General features: G+C 32.9%; 1 protein-coding gene across 1 annotated transcript; it reads left to right on the forward strand.

Annotated features, from left to right (window-relative positions):
* Positions 1-4925: 4925 nt before the first annotated feature.
* On the forward strand, positions 4926-15692 carry Vajk4 (chitin-binding protein vajk4). Its single transcript, XM_088237087.1, has 2 exons — positions 4926-4981; positions 14262-15692. The coding sequence occupies exons 1-2, from the start codon at positions 4970-4972 to the stop codon at positions 15402-15404; spliced, it is 1155 nt and encodes a 384-aa protein (XP_088093213.1). The 5' UTR covers positions 4926-4969; the 3' UTR covers positions 15405-15692.
* Positions 15693-16497: the final 805 nt, after the last annotated feature.

Raw genomic sequence — 16497 nt, forward strand, 5'->3', positions numbered from 1 at the left:
CTGAAAACCACACGTAAATCAGTTAAACCGTTTAGGGGGAGTTCAGTGACACCACACGGATAGAAGAATTATATATAAATACATATATAAAGATACAACACAGTTTGTTTGCAAATCTACGAAAGTAGCATGAAACTTCGTGATGTGCACGTCGAGATCAAACTGGTTTGACTTCCCTGCAAACCACATGATCAGACCTTGAATCGCGCGAGGCGCCCGCGCGCGGGTACCTGACCCGCGCCCCAAAACGCTCGCCACTGTGGCCACGCACTCACGATTAAGTGAGAAAAATTATGATACATCTTACTAATAACACCGAGTAAACGCCGTTCTGCAGCGCTGAAACTGAAAGTCTCTAGGTACATATTATATTTAATTGTTTATTTATTCATTCATGATTGCGAAATGAAGTGCGGTCGTTTGACAGTGATTTTATAATAATAAACTTATTTGTGTTACAATTTTACACCAATGTTATTTTTAAAATTGCGTATTTATAAATAACAATAATTTAGTACGTAATTCCGTATGTTATGTCGGTGAGTAATGGTTTTACCGCGCTTGGATCATAATGAGCCAAGTCAAATTTGTTAATGCCCTATTTTTTAAATATTTTTTTAAAAAATATATTTTTATTAAAGAAGGTAAAAACATGAACAGAAAATATAAAAAGGAAAAATAATGAAACCCACTAAACCGCGAAACCGGCTTATAAGCAGGTTTCTTATTTTTCCTATACAAAGAAAAACGTTAGAGAAATTATATAAATTTAAAAAGTTAAATAAACATTATTAAGAACTAAAAGCGTACATAATTTTTACACATTTTTTTTTATAAAAATCAAAATAGATGACATTTAATGATAATCCATATAAAGTTTTGTTACACATTAACCATTTAATTTTTTTTTCTTCAAAGCTTTGTCAACATTTTCTTTTAAAATCATCTTAGGAATCTTATTAAAAATTTTAGTAATTATAAAATGATGTGTTCTTTGGCCATACTTGTTTACAAACCTCGGTACTGACAAGTTTTCACATTGTGCCAGCCTTGTATTATGTGAATGTAAATACCTTTTCTGGTAGTTACTATCAAATCGGTATCTAGTAACAAATTTGAGCCATAGAATAGCATTTACGGACAGGCACCCTCGCTTTTTAAAAAGTTCGGGTACCTCTCTTCCTTATCAATTCTTGGTGATCTGTTAATGAATTTAAGAGCCGAGGTTCGTAAAGATTGAATTTTTTTAATGTTGGTTTTACAAGATAGGTCCCAACTGGTAATACCGTACCTAATAATTGATTCTGCTAATGATTGATAAATAAGTCTTAATGTTTTTATTGGTACAAAATATTTTATTCTAAACATGCAGCCTATAACTGCCCTTAATCTTTTACACAATTTGGTAATATGTTTATCTCATTTAAAAAAAATATCAATAGTAATTTAAATGTCCTAATGTATTATTTTAAAAACGTTAACTCAAAAGTTTTACAGAGTACCAAAACAGAACACGTAGAATTCACAATTCCCAAAAAATTCTAATTTTGGGGAGGGTGTAAAACTAATTTAATGCAAACAAAAATAGCTTAGTCAGATACCTAGGTAAGGATTTTAAATTAAAACGTTTGGGTAAATGTAAAGAAAGGAACTTTTTTAAAAACAACTTTTCATAAATATTTGAAAAGTTTATTGAAAAAATAAATCCTTGTGTTTTTTGTGGTAAAACTTTTTATTTTTTAAAAACTATTTTTTATTATTTTTATTTTTTAAGTAATAACCCGCTAAGCCTCTTTTTTGAGGCTTGCAGCAGGTGGGATAGAAGGGATATGGAAGAAGGTAATGGAAAATACACCGCAACACCCAAACTAATTGATAAAAAATCTTTCTTGGATTTTTTCTTGCAACTGGCGGGAATCAAACCCGCGACGCCAGTTTCACAATAAGCTGTCTAACTAACTGCGCTACGGCGCCTGTCCTTAGATTTTAACATTATTTATCTTCTGTATACTCGTATGTTATGAATGAAATAATAATAATAACTCATAATCCATACATGATGAAGTGAACTGTATTGGCACACTACATACAGCGTACATCCATCATATGCTACACGAAGGTAAAGTGATCAGCTTTACTATCAATATATTGTGTCAACCTTCCCAGGAATCGAACTTTGGGCTCAAAGCATGGTAGGCAAATGCTCCACTTACTACTCTACGAGGTGGACTTATCTCATCCAGAGTTCTGATTCTATTTTACATTCAGTACTGTGTTCCTCATGCACGTGGATAAAAACAAGGCCATTTAAATACTGTAGTGAAAAATGCCTCCTTGTACCATTTTTTTATTATTATTTTATTTATGTTGCTCTATTTTTGATCATCGTGTAATTTAATATTTACTTCACAATATTTACATTTACACCTATTCTAACTCCATCGAACGCTTACTGTTCTAATTTTAAATATTTACACATTTATTCACTACTAATTTTATATCTAACCATATATATTTTTCAGATTGACTCAATAAATTGTATTTGAAATATATTTACACGTCATTATTTTCAGAAAGTAATTAATTTGGGACTTTATGCATGCGTTTGTCACGCATTTCAATAACCAGACTCAATTATATTACAAATAAAAAAGAGCAGCAAAGATTCAGAAGTAATTGTTTCACAACTAACGCCATTTTTATTATAAGGCAGATAAAAAAAATCTATAGAATACATCAAAGTTGCGTTGTGTGTTTTGTTGACCTGGCAAAAGCTTTCGATGGGGCATTGGATGTAATAAGGTTATTAACAGATAAGAAAATATCACTGGCAATGATAAAACTATCCAGGATATAAACTTTAAAAGCAGAACACGGATAAAGGTGGACTGTGAATTATCTAAGAAAATCTCCGCAGCCATTGACATTAGGGAAGAGGACAGTCTAAGCCCCTCCCCGTTTAGTTTAATTATAGAGGTGATCATAGAAGTGGTGGCAACTCTAGGATTAGGCTATAAGATGGGTGATAAGGTCATCAACGTCGTATACTATGACAATGATGCATCCTCAGTAGAAGCATTAGAGGATGACCTGCAAGGAATGCTATAGAAGTTCCACCTCGAATCCCAATGGTTTAACATGAGCATTTAACGTGAACAGAACAAAAAACTTAACGATACCTAAGCAACCCAGCACATGCAAACTAGTTTTAGGTGACGAGCCAGTGGAACAGGTTATAACATTCAATAACCTAGGTGTAAGGATCTCGAACAACAGTGATCTGTGCTCTGAAGTTAAGAAGCGGACCAATAAAGCCACCGTCATATTTGGATGTTTTCGTAATATTATTTGGGGCAGTAAACAAATGCATATAGAAAGCAAAGTATGAACATATAAAACATGTGTCAGGCCAGTTATGACATATGGGTAGAAACATGAGCTAAAACAACCAGGATAAAAAATCTGCTCAGAACATCGGAAATGAAAACTTTAAGGGCAATCAAAGGAAAAACGCTCAGAGATTGAATTTGCAACGAAGAAATAAGACGGATAATTTATGATGGAGCAAAGCAGGAAGAAAATTTTGGAGATATGTAAACATAATGCACAGCTCCAGAATCCATTAAATTGCATCAAATGAATTTGTATATTTTTTTTAATTTGTTTATTTTTCCATACACATATTATTTACAAAGAGATATAATTACAAAAATACCCTTTAGAAAAATACATCTTAAAATTAAGCAATTAAGAATTGGCAAAAATGCCCACAAAGACTTCAGCGTCTAAGCGTGAGCCATTCCTTTTTTAACTAATTGAAAGTTAATGGCATATATATATGGTATGACATGAACATGAAAAAAAAGAAAATAAAAACTAAATTGACAAATGCTAATATGACTAAAACATGATTTATTTGTAGAATGCATTAATTTTTAATTTTAATTTTTTTTTTTAAGAATGTGTCTATCTGTTCCTTCCATGCTAATCCAAGATCTCAAACCTACTTTAAAATGTACCAGTGATTTGATGTTTTGTAGTTCCTTGGTTAGAAAATTGAAGGATCTTGGACCAACATGTGAGGATTGCCTCTGTGCGAACTTTAGTTCTGCATCCTGGAACTGACAGTACACTATCGGATCCATTACTAATACGATTTAAATTATTACTAAACAATTTTCTATTAAAGTAAACATATTTTATGCACTGAAATAAATATAATTTTCTAAAACTAAGGAGTCCACTCTCTACGTATAATTAATAATATAATTCCGCCTGATCATCGTCTTCCCGATAGACCGATGGAAGGAGAGTTAAATCTCATCTAGGGCTTCCATTCGAGACTTAAGACTCTCGAGATGTTAGTTAGGCGATTGTGATCTATTTGGTGATATAAAGATAGTTGGTTGTTATGTTTTGTATTGATTTTAATAAAAAGTTTCATTGTAAGTATGCTATGATGTGATTTATTTACTACATGCCCCATTATTTCACACGAATTATCATTAGTGACGAATAGTCTCGAAGTCTCAAAGTTTCTAGACTCGTCTCGTCTTGAGATTCAAATTTGTGTTAAGTGACTGAAGCCCTAATTTTAACGTCCCGAGAATAGCAGCTTTTTGCTAGAACAGGTCAACACATCTAGACGAAGGGGAAGAAGAAGAAGATGCATGCGTGGTAGGCAAACAGTTTAATCATTGTATGAGGACATGTCAGATGTTTTGTAAAAACACGTTTAGGAGTTATAACGTTATGGGCCTCGTGTCGTCAATGGACAGTATGTAGTAAGTATGCAGAAAATAGTACGCGTTACGCTTCCTATTCTATGCACCCGGTCTACCCCACGCACGCCACTGCGCGCGCGGGTGCGGGGAGGAGAGGGGGGGAGCACTATATAAGAAACAGACGAGAAAGAAAGCCATCAGTTCACCACTGGTCTCCTTGGAAGGAGCTAGCACTCATTGGAGACATGAAATTCGAGGTGAGTTTGTGGCAAACATATTTGAAATAAATATTTTTTTACTCTCGAATTTTTAAAGCAACCGTTTTATTTACTGTGGTGTCGATGGAATGCAGTGCAAGTTATCAAAAATATTATTGTTTGGTATTTTCTGTTTGTTGTCAAAAGAAAGTCGGAAAATAAAATGAAAATTTAACCAAGGAACATGGTTAATTTATCACGTCGAGAATCGAGCTTAAAACGTCATGCGAGGTAGTTTAGCATATTTATCGATGTACCACAGAGTGTGTTGAAGTGAAAATATCAAATTTTGTATATCTTTATATCTAAATCTTTAAATTTGAAGATGTAAAAAGGTTGCACTGTTGTGAAACCGAAATTGAAGAATATAATACATATAAAACATTTAAACATATACACGGGGTACTGACCCTAGTTAGACTGGCAATGATACAATAAATAATTTTAAAAAAGATGTAATGTATTTACGTATGTACTCTTGTAACAGGAATGGTGTAGTTTGTGTGACTTCATTTTAAAAAGATGACAAGTCGTAGTTTGGCTGACATTTGTGCATGTTTATCCGTTTTTTTTTGTAAACGAATAAACAAACAAAAAAAAACAGAATCGTTCAATATTCTAAAAAATGTTTAATTAAAATTCTGCTAGATTTCCATATCCCCCTCTTAAAAATGATTTTCCTTTCATTTGCAATTAATTTTAATTTGAATGACATTCTGTTTGTCATATAGTTTCTTAGACCAGAGCGTTGCGTCGATTACATTGGGATGTTAATAGAGTTATCTTCAATTGTCTAAGAAGTAAAATGGAATTTTCTCTACGAAAATGTATATATTTGAACGAAAATTCGAAAAACTGAGGTCGGAAACCTATCATTGAACTTGTCTAAAAATATATTTCATGTAAATATAAAAAAAAATACTAAAAATTTGATTTTACTTTATAAACAATTCAAAATAATACTGTTAACTTTCAATTGTAAATGCGGACCCAGCTGCTAGAAAAAACCTTAAGTTAAAACAAAATAAGTCAAACAATTTTTACGTTTTCGTTAAAATGGCTAAGTCCAAAGAAGGAAAATAAAAACAACTATTTTGCATTCTCGTAGTTTGAAGAAAAAGTATAATTTATTTAACTTTAAATTTTAAAAAAATAATTGGGGTAAAACTGGCCCCTAGTCAGTTAATTTAGCGAGCTTAAATATCGCTGCTAAAAACAAAAGGGCCACAACCCAAAAACCTGAAATTTCGCTTTATTGCAAAAATGAGATTTAAATCGGTCATATTTTTCTATAAGAAAAAGACTCCCATAGATTTTGGATTATGAATAACCCAAATCCCGCAAGGGCCTTTTTGATCTATGTGTTCTGTTCAACACCGTTCTTTGGGTGATAGTTATCACGAAACTCCATAATTATTTAGATACAGCTTTTAAAAACGAATCTAATGATATTTATAACATGAAAAAAAGTCATTTATGTTAAAAACTGTTATTGGGTCTACTGAAAAAAGTCAAATTTCGATTATGATTGAATTTAAGCAACATATTAATATTATAATATTTAATTTATTTTTTGCATTATGCATATACATATTTGTTTGTATATGCAAATTTGTTTTATAATACTAGAGCATTTGAACATCGATGTAGGGTGTCCTCTGGTTAGATTAGCCTCCCCTTATACGGTTCAGCCTGTTATAAAAAGGAGAATTTGAGTTTGAAATTATATCCCGTATTTTGGAGAGTAGAATAATATTGTGAAATTTAAATTACTTGCCAACTTTAAATTATTTTTGCCCTACTAAATCAAATGATACGACATATGCTTTCTGCATCTATTTTGATGTATGTACGAGTGGTATAGATGTTTTTTTTTTACATAATAGCATATTATTGAATATACAATTTGATCTGGTTCCTTGTAAGGAAACTTTTAATGGTTTCTTAAATAATACTTAACATGGTTTAATTACAGTTTCTTATATAACGAGGTGCAATTTTCCAAAGTAGTTCCTTATATAACTTCGTGATTTTAATGGATCTTCTCAAAAACAATCGACTACTTTAGAGTTTCTCCTATTATATGTAATACCATTACGTGTTTTGTTGATTAATGCGGTACTATTATAAGTATATTTTAAAAAGGCATATTCTAAATGGGAACGAAGTGCAACTTTTATTGCGTTTCGCACATCACAAAGTGAAAATTTGTAAGAGGCTTCTCATTTATCAACATTAATAAGCTTTACGTTTTACTGTTACATATTGAATACTCGTGTTTCGTGATTATAGTCAGTGATATGTGAAAAAGTGCCGGAAGACCAGTGTTAAGACTGTTACATATTACTAGAGTTATGCACCGAATCACTCGAGTAATTATTTTAATTTTATAAGCATGTAGGCCTAGAAGGCTTTCACTATAATAATGATTAATTGTGCAATGTGATCAGTTGATACGTTTCTAATTTACGAGTTGAATGTTGTAAATCAATGCATATTATTGATATTACGAGTACAACTGAATCTCTATAGACAAAACCTTATTATACATATCGTTATGATCGGAGAATAAAGACGCATGTGATTTTCCCGAACTTTACACGAGAGCAGTCTAATTATTTTTTTGACACTTTATATTATAACTTGAAAAGTACAAAATTAAATCTTTTGATACTTGGGTCAGTTGTGTATGTTTAATTTTTTCCTAACTTTATAAAATCAAAGCCTTTATAATATCTTTTCAAGATCAAACATAACAAAAAGTCAATGTCGCATTTTTCGCACATATGTACGTCGTTGTTATACAATTACGATGATATATAACCTGACTAAGAAGTATCAAGATGTGAATGGAAGCGTTATCTGTATATCCAGGAGTATGGATATTCAGCACTGCATTGGTACACTTAATACAGCGTACATCGATTATCTGTTACATGAGCCTTACGCTCCTGATGACAATTCAAGAACATGAAATATTGCAGAAAAGAACCACCTTTTCAATCAAATTTCATATCAATCTTACCAGAAATCAAACCCGAGACCTCAAACATGATAGGCGAACACGCCAATCATTACACTACGAGGCGGAGATAACTCAAATCAACAATAGAGCAGCCTCCAGGCTAAAGCATTCGTCCTGGATTCTGGTTTTATTTCACAGTTCTTAATGCGCCAGGACACAGAGGGGATACAGATATTACCCTTGGATTTTCCCAACCTGCTTATTATTAGGAATGCTGGGCTACCAATGATTATAGAAGAGGGAGATGTTCATTTAGATATTCACTTTTCAACTGATCGGTAGTCGCATACATGGTTCAGATATTTTAAATGATTTCGATATATTTGTCTCTGTTATATATCTTCGGCAAAGACAACAAAGGTTGTTCTACCTACCACGATGCAGACCTAACCTGCCAATGGCTATGCCGGTAGGTAGAGCAATCTTGTTACTTAATCGTATCACTTCGGAGGATTAGGGAAATGTGTATCGGTAGCAAAGTCAGAATGTACATCACACATTATAAAACCCATCATGACGTGTGCTGTGGAAGCTCGGGCTGACACTGTTAGTATCAAAGGGCTACTCAGAACTGCGGAAATAAAGGCCATTAAGTCCATTACTAGAAAAACGCTCCGAGACCGAATCCGTACTACTATAACTAGAAATACGTGTGAAATATGCGATATCGTAAGATGGAGCCAATCCAGACGAAGATACTGGAGAGACCATGTGGACAGAATGAGCAGCGACAGTCTTGCGTATACTGCAGCCAATGAAATCCCACCTGGACAACGCCTGCCAGGATGGTCACCCAAGAGATGGAGGAACAGTTGGACCTCATTACCTCAGGAGAACAATTAGTTATCTGTAACACAGATCTTAGGATCTCTTAAAATATGAAGGAGATGAGGAAGCCTCATTTATCAATATAATTTATGACTGTGGAATATCTCTTTGAAAATAAATTTTCACATTGAAATTAATGAAAGTTAATTTCACATTTTATATTTAAATGATTTATTTCGTAACGCGTTGAGGATAAATTGGATGCGTTTTCTGTAATGTTCTCAAAATCTTTGTTAATAATAAATGAATTAAATGATAATTTGTATTTTTTAAAATTGAACAATAATATTATAATAATTGAACTGCCTATCAAGTGTAATTATTTAAAAGTCCTTGATTTTGCTTTTCGTTTCCTAGTTAATGTTTATTTAATTTATGTTTTAATGCTAATTTTTTAATTATATTTTTTTCAGTAATTTATTTGACATAGGTAATTAATTGCCTTTAAGCCTAAGTTAAAAAAAAAACGTAAATATGAAATTTAATATATAATGTTTATATATAGATGTATACAAATTAATTATAAACATAAATATGTAGAGTTTAAAACTGTGTGAACATTTTGTTAATTATCTCTGTTTATTAAGTTAGTATTCTTTGTTTATTCTTAAATGTAAAAATATTTAAAAAAAAGTATATTGTTAAGTGTCCTCGGCACGGGTTACCCCATTGAGGTCATATTACTTTTAATATCAATTATAGTTTGCAAGAGAAAAAACATAAATAAATAAAATAAAAAAATATAAAAAAAATGCATGTCTTATAAAGCCAAGTAAAACACGTTAATAAACTAACCTACATTCGATAGGTGCAAAGGTTTTCACGGTCACTGTTATCAATATTATGTATCTTTTTTGGGTGATACCGTGTATGTTGGATTTGATCCGACGTTTCGGCTACCATTGCAGGAACCATCTTCACACAGTTTTCCCTGAAGATGGCTCCTGCAATGGTTTGAATTGAAAAAAAGGGATTATGGAAAGTTAGACATTTACACTCCATTCAACTCTTTGATAAACCTGGTCATAGGCGCGGGTAGCAAAAAGTTTTCATAAAAATCACACGTGCTTACTTGGTTCACCGACAGGTACACATTAACACGGGCGCACTGACAGGGCTTACGACCTGTCATTGGCGGGTTTAAGTGGCCACTTTACACGCTGTGTAACATTCACCATTCATTTCCTCAATTTTTTTATCTGTTGTCTTTTGTGAAACTTGTTTCTCTCTTGAGAGCCAAAACCTTCCATGATGTGGATGAGATTCATCTGACTGAATTATTTGCTCTAAAGACTTTATCGATTTCTCAGCTGCAATAAATTTAAATCTTAATAACACCTTAGGGAGTAGAATCCAGCCAGTCTACGTACATTTGAACGTAGTTATGCAGAGAGCAGCCAGCCATAGAAAAGTGAAACTGAGATAATAGCACCTTTATGAAACGAGTGAATGATCAAATCTTCACGACAGTTGGAATGTTTTTGATTTTGAAAAATGAAAAACAATAAATACATTAGTTTTTTAACATTACAAACAAGAATATAAGTATGTTTTTAACGAATTTTAATGATACTTAAAGTACCGTCAGATTTTTCTTGTGCTGTGGGTGTTTTTTGCAAATTAAGAAATGCCGTTTTTGTGATCGATATTTTTTTCAGTAGGTGATAATTACAGTTTAATTGTATGAAAACATTCTGGCTGTTTTAGCAGAACATAGAATTGACCTTACTTCACCCGAAAACAACAATATCAACATTTTTCGGAATTGTGGACTGGCTGCTTTCTGCATTACTACGTTAATTTGGATATACTCAAAATATTGCTGATTTACGAACATGTTAGCGAATAACAATGTTTTAAGAATTTATTTTTCAAAAAAGCATTATGAAGATGTGTACTACTAAATATAAGAATATGTACTCGTAGATTTACTGACGAACGCTTTAATCCAATAATAATCATTTTAACATTATTGAACCCGTGCAGTGCTCAACGCAATGTTTTTTTGCGTAAAATTGAAAGTGGTTATGTGTGTTACACATCTTGTAAAAAAGGTGTTTTCCAGTTTAAAATGAGTATTGCAATGATTTGCTTTCTCGTTTAAAAAGTAAAACAAGTGAGCGGCCATTAACTTGAATAATTAACAATATAAATTATCATTTTAAGTCGTTTTCCATTTCAACGGGCATACTTACGTATACGAGAGCCCGCGTAGATGTTTGTATGTAGAAAGTCGTGTAAGTTATACATGTGTTAGTAAGTATATATTATATCGTATATTAAGGAAACAGAGTAAAACTTGAATAAACTAGGAAATTTTTTACTTGCGTGCTTGACTTGTATAGTTACGCAAAAAAACTCAAAATGATAAAAATATTGCCAAATGTTATTGAATATTTGTATATAACCACTTACCGAATTTTCTATGTCTACGTGTTACGTGTAAGGTTAAGGGTAAGTGGTTATATACAAATGTTTAATAATATTTAGTAAAATGTTTGTCCACAAAGTTGATGCTTTGAATATTTATAATAAAAATATTGTTTAAACCAAGGTGCGAAAATATTATAATATCATGATAAACTAAAAGGTAGTTTTCCGCAACAAATGAGGTTCCTTAGAACAGGCATTTGCCCACAAAGGAACTCATTGCTACTTTACGAATAGTAATCATTTTCTACTTGTTATCTTTCTGAACAACTTTCTTATCAATGGAATACTGTAGATCCTGCATCACTTTGATATTGGTGAATTCTGACTTGCATTTGTACGGCTTCTGTAGCTCAATCACAAATATCTATCGACGTGCTTAAAAACATGCTAAGCATTTGAGCGATCACAATTAACAATAATGAACATGCTTAAGTTACCGCAGTCATAAGTCAACGCTCGTGTCAGTTTGTTTTTTGTTTACCTCGTAAATAAATACAGTTCACTGGCGAAAAATCGGCGTTTACTATAAAAAAAATTACAATATATTTCACTTGAAAAATAGTATCTAATACAAAAAAGTGGATTAAAAAAAAAAAATTACAAATAAACCAAAGTTATAGTCCAAATCTAGTTTTCTATACATTACTAAATACAATGTCAAAAAAAGAAGAAAAAAAGCGTACCTTTAAGAAGCCACTCGGCATCATTCCACACGTAAAAAATTAATAGAATATTACAATAATAATGAAATAACAAATAAAAAAAAGTTTATTGTGTACTCGGACTTAAAAATCCTTTCGCCGGCGGATCCATACGGAGTAACCCCAGATCAGCCCTTTGTTTTACAATTACTACGGCGACTGCTTTTCTTGACATTTGGCTTGCCAACTGCCGGCTAGATGCAATAAATAGCACGATAAATAAATAAATAAAAATAGCAATATTGGAATATTTTCCATATTTACACCGGTAAAATTCAAATATGTGATTGCGCAGCAGGATTATACGTCGCGAAACGTAAATATTTTGACATTTAATATTAGATGTTCACGGATGTTCCGTTGTGATCGCGAATACGATAAACAACCATGGTAAGAAATTGGTATCACGTCGTTTATTAGCACGTCGATAGTTATTTGTGATTGAACTACAGGGTTCATGTTCTATTTCACATACAGTATTGAGTTCTTCATCCGTCTGAATACAGAGAAAATAACTAGTTATTGAAGTTTTTTTATAATTTATTCTACGAATCGAATTATACAGTAAAATATGACGTACAGTTTCGTAATTTCATACAATTTGAATCATTTATATAGTGAGATAACATTAACGTGATTATAATTCACAGATATCGCCGCTAACTGATCGAAATAAAAAGTTATATAATCATCACATAACTCGATGTTCCATTTTTACTTCCGCATTATGGGCATAAATTATTATTTTAGTAACCGAAACGGAATTTCAACCCAAAACCGAAACGGAAATCGATTATCAGCACAAGTCGAGATAATAATCGACATATTCAATCAAAATAACAGTTTTATAATCCAATTCTATTAACCCCGCAATGCCCAATGTAGACGATCTGCTACATACCGATAATCGGAGTATAAAAGTGATTTCAAACATGTTTATCACTCGGCGACTAGTTTATTACGTTGCGCACATACTAGCCATTAAAATTTATTTTAGTAAGTCGCCACCAGGGTAATTTTAAACAAAACTTCAGTTGCACGTATTCTGTCAAAAATAGAATTTAGCTCAAGTTCAAAGGGTGATTTCATTTTTTTTTTTTTTTAAGATTTGAAGTTATTGTTTTCGCAATTTTTGTTATTATATAAATATTTTGATGTTCACAAGAATCGTTATTTCTTCTTTTCCTTACATTCTTTTCTTTTTAAACCTTTTTAATGCCCAATGTAGCATATTGTCCACATAAAAGAAAAAAATATGAAAATAAAACTGAAAAAAAAAAATCTTTCTTTCTAATTATTTTCCCCATTTGCATCTAAAAATATACATAAAACTATGTTTTTGGCTAAATTTATAAAAAATGGGCATTGAAGTGTTAAGGAGATCATTAGTAGAAATTTTACATTTTGAGTTTATCCAAATGTTAAGGTATAGCTAATGACTGAATTTCGCCCCCCAGAGAGCTATCAAGATTATCTTATTACATTTATTTTTATGTATTTTTAAATTTTATTTATTTAAAACATCAAGTATAGATTAAGTTAGGACGAGGAATGTGAAATCACATAATGAGTTTGGAAGGGGAGAGAAAGAGTATAATATTTTATTTTATAAAAGTCACAATTCCCATTCCGCACCTAATGGTGCATAGGGCTCTTATTGCTACACCAATCGTAGCGTAACTTGATAATTTTTGACGAAGTAAAGTATTGCATACCTATCTTTAATGTTTACTTTTGGCATTGAATACGGAAACTCCGACACAGTAAAAAAAATGTTATAATAAAAAAAAACTTCGTTTGTTAGATACGATTTGATTTTTATCAGAGGTGTTAGTGCGTATAATGAATGTTGTCTGATTTAAACAGTTATCTGATCGAAATTAAATGCCGGCACTTAAAAATATGATCCATATTGTAAATTTGTATCATTAAAGAGAAAGTTATGAATTATTTACATAATAAATATTTATAAATATATAATTAGTGTCTCGGATACGTTTTGTAAAGCAATCATAAACAAGATGGCAAATTAGAATGTAGAAAATAAATTAGGTACATTGGTATATAATTTATCTGGTAAATTTAGACCGGGATAATTCTTACGGGGCACTTTTGAATACTTCCGGTAAACCTTTTATACAAATTTAATCCAATAGATTTATAATATTATTAATTGAATCTTATTGAGTTTTATATCACCCGTCGATCTATAAGGTTTTATTAATGTTCAATAATGCAATTATTATTTGTCAATCTTTAGGCTTCCTTATTAACCAAGTGTTTTTTTTTTCAGTTGTTCTTGGTGGCCGCTTTGGCTGTGGTGGCCTTTGCCGCTGAGGAGAAAGGCGCCGCAGAAGCCGATAAGAAAGTGGAAGCAGCAGCTGACGGCAAGAAACAGGAAAAGAGAGGAATCTTTGACTTCGGGTCAGGATACGGCGGCCATGGAGGATACGGGGGCGGCTATGGGGAGGGCAATGGGGGGTACTCCGTAGGAGAATCCTCAGGAGGATGGCAACCGATATCTGGACACGGAGGGTACTCTTCCTACGGAGGCGGAGGCGGAGGCGGGGGCGGAGGCGGTCATGGACATGACCACATCAAAACAATCGAAATCGTGAAGAAGATCCACGTACCATACACCGTCGAGAAACACGTCCCTTACACCGTCGAAAAGAAAGTACCTTATGAGGTCAAAGTACCGTATCCACAACCCTACACTGTTGAAAAGAAAGTACCATTCACAGTCAAAGAATACATCAAATACCCAGTATACGTTCCAGAACCCTACACAGTGGAAAAGAAAGTCCCATATGAAGTCAAGGTTCCAGTCGATAGGCCATACGAAGTCAAAGTGCACGTGCCCCAACCTTACACCGTTGAAAAGAAAGTACCTTATGAAGTCAAAGTCCCAGTGCCACAACCCTACACCGTCGAAAAGAAAGTACCCTACCCAGTCAAGGTAGAAATCAAAGTTCCCCAGCCGTACGAAGTCATCAAGAAGGTCCCTTATGAAGTCAAGGTTCCCGTGGACAGGCCCTACAATGTGTACGTGCCGAAACCTTACCCAGTCCACGTAGACAAACCGTACCCAGTAACCGTACACAAACCAGTGCCTTATGAAGTCAAGGTACCAATCGATAGACCCTACAAAGTCGAAGTCGAAAAACCATACCCAGTCCACGTTAAGGTCCCAGTACCCAAACCATACGAAGTCATCAAGAAGGTTCCTTACGAAGTAGAAAAGAAAGTGCCTTACGAAGTCAAATATCCCGTGGACAAGCCTTACCCAGTTTACAAGGAAGTCCCAGTTCCAGTTTACAAAGAGGTTCCCTACCCAGTCAAGGTTCATGTTCCAGTTTACGTTAAACACGAACACGAACACGAACATGAGCACAGCTACGGGGGAGGAGAAGAGGAAGAGAGCTATCATCACTAAGATACACTAGACCCCGCGTGATACGCATCTCCCATTTGTATATAAATACTCAAACTGTGGACGAGGTGGTCTTCTAGAAGATGGCCAAATAACACGTACCTTATCTCTTCATATACGACTATGTCTAGTATCTTTGTTATCCGCTCCACTTTCTCTTCTTGACTTGTGATCTCTTTTAAGTATACTCGAGCGACATATGAAGAGTACCTAGATTTATTTTATAATGAGCTTTGTTTATGTTTTTTTATGTTATGAGGTGAGCAATAAAACCTGCCTTGATTTATTTTATTTGAATCTTTCATTTCGTTTATTTATTATCATATTTTACTCTTAAAATTTTACATTTTTACAAAATTGCTTTGACTATCTGAATAGGGTTATTTATCCCAGCCAGTCAAAAAAATACATAAAAAACAGTAATCAATACACAGAAAAAATTAATAAAGGTAGAAAACAGTGAAAATATAGCGAAAACATACTAAAATACATAGTAAAAAATGATAAGAAACACAGTAAAAAACAAATTTAAAAGCCCAGTAAAATACTTTTCAAAGACAAAATACATAGTAAGAAACATACTAAAAGACATAGTAAAAAAAAAGTATATGTGTAGCAAAAAAATTGTATTTAAAAAAACATAGTAAAAAGAAAAAACATAGTCATCATAATCATTCTCTTTCCGCATCTAATGGTGCATAGGGCACTGCATTGGTACACCAATCGCAGCGTATCTTGATCAATTTTGTTACATGAAGGAAGGATGATCAGTTTTTCGATTCAGGTACCAGTCCAGGGACTATGAAATATTCTAGTGTGAAAACTCCCTTTTGCATAAATATTTAATGTCACCCATGTCGGGAATCGAACCCGAGACCTCTTGCTTGGTAGACATTCGCGCTGACCATTACACCACGAGGCTGATAAAAACATAGTAAAAGATAAAAATATAGTAATATATATATTTAAAAATAAAACTGTAAAAAGTAATGAGGATCTTCAAATAAGTTTATTTTGGATTTAAACCATGAGCAAAATACATAACATCGGAATTCTGTACAGAGAAAATACAAGAAAAGATATGAGTAGTTAATAT

This window comes from Micrasema longulum, unplaced genomic scaffold, assembly GCF_059751315.1.
Source record: "Micrasema longulum isolate JH-2025_06_02 unplaced genomic scaffold, ASM5975131v1 h1tg001643l, whole genome shotgun sequence".
Taxonomy (NCBI): Eukaryota; Metazoa; Arthropoda; class Insecta; order Trichoptera; family Brachycentridae; genus Micrasema; species Micrasema longulum.